The sequence below is a fragment of the Otolemur garnettii genome, unplaced genomic scaffold (genome assembly GCF_000181295.1).
Source record: "Otolemur garnettii isolate 467f Iridium unplaced genomic scaffold, OtoGar3 scaffold00160, whole genome shotgun sequence".
NCBI lineage: Eukaryota > Metazoa > Chordata > Mammalia > Primates > Galagidae > Otolemur > Otolemur garnettii.
In genome coordinates, this window is record NW_003852555.1 from 4,129,033 (window position 1) to 4,129,881 (window position 849).

General features: G+C 38.8%; 1 protein-coding gene across 1 annotated transcript in view; it reads left to right on the plus strand.

Annotated features, from left to right (window-relative positions):
* The window catches only part of PHAX (phosphorylated adaptor for RNA export), a gene marked incomplete at its 3' end in the record, with an annotated part of 2,850 nt that extends 2,273 nt beyond the window's left edge, over positions 1-577 (plus strand). The window contains 1 exon segment of the mRNA XM_023519172.1: positions 3-577. Within this exon segment, the coding sequence (XP_023374940.1) occupies positions 3-577 (575 nt within the window).
* Positions 578-849: the final 272 nt, after the last annotated feature.

Below are 849 nucleotides of genomic sequence, written 5' to 3' on the forward strand. Positions count from 1 at the left end.
AGAGTACCACAGCAGCCTATGTACCAGTGTCCCATTATCGGACTGTTAAAAGTGTGGATTCCAGTGAAGAGAGTTTTTCTGATTCAGATGATGATAGCTCTCTTTGGAAACGCAAGCGACAGAAATGTTTTAACCTTCCTCCCAAACCTGAGCCTTTTCAGTTTGGCCAGAGCAGTCAGAAAGCCCCTGTTGCTGGAGGAAAGAAGGTTAACAACATATGGGGTGCTGTGCTGCAGGAACAGAATCAAGATGCAGTGGCCACAGAACTTGGTATCTTGGGAATGGAGGGCACTATCGACAGAAGCAGACAATCTGAGACTTACAATTATTTGCTTGCTAAGAAACTGAAGAGGGAATCTGAAGAGCATCCAAAAGAATTAGACAAGGAACTAGACACATACATGCATGATGGCAAAAAAACAGGATCAAAGGAAGAGGAAAACGGGCAAGGTCATCTCAAAAGAAAACGACCTGTCAAAGACAGACTGGGGGACAGACTAGAAATGAACTATAAAGGCCGATATGAGATCACAGAGGAAGACTCTCAAGAGAAAGTGGCTGATGAAATTTCTTTCAGGTAAGCATTTAAATTTGACCACATTGAGCACTTGACCAAATAAAATCTATTTACAGGAAATAAAGTAGACTGCAAATACATTAATGATGATGCTCCTTTTTCAGTTTGTTTTTTTTAACTTTAGGAACTAACTTGGAGCTTATTTAGTTATTTGAGTACGTGTATTTTCTTAGATTTGGACAGGCCTTAAAGAATAATTTTGCAAACTTTATAAACTGTTAAGCAGTTCTTTACATTTGGTACTGTATAGCTCTTAAGATAAAAACATTTAT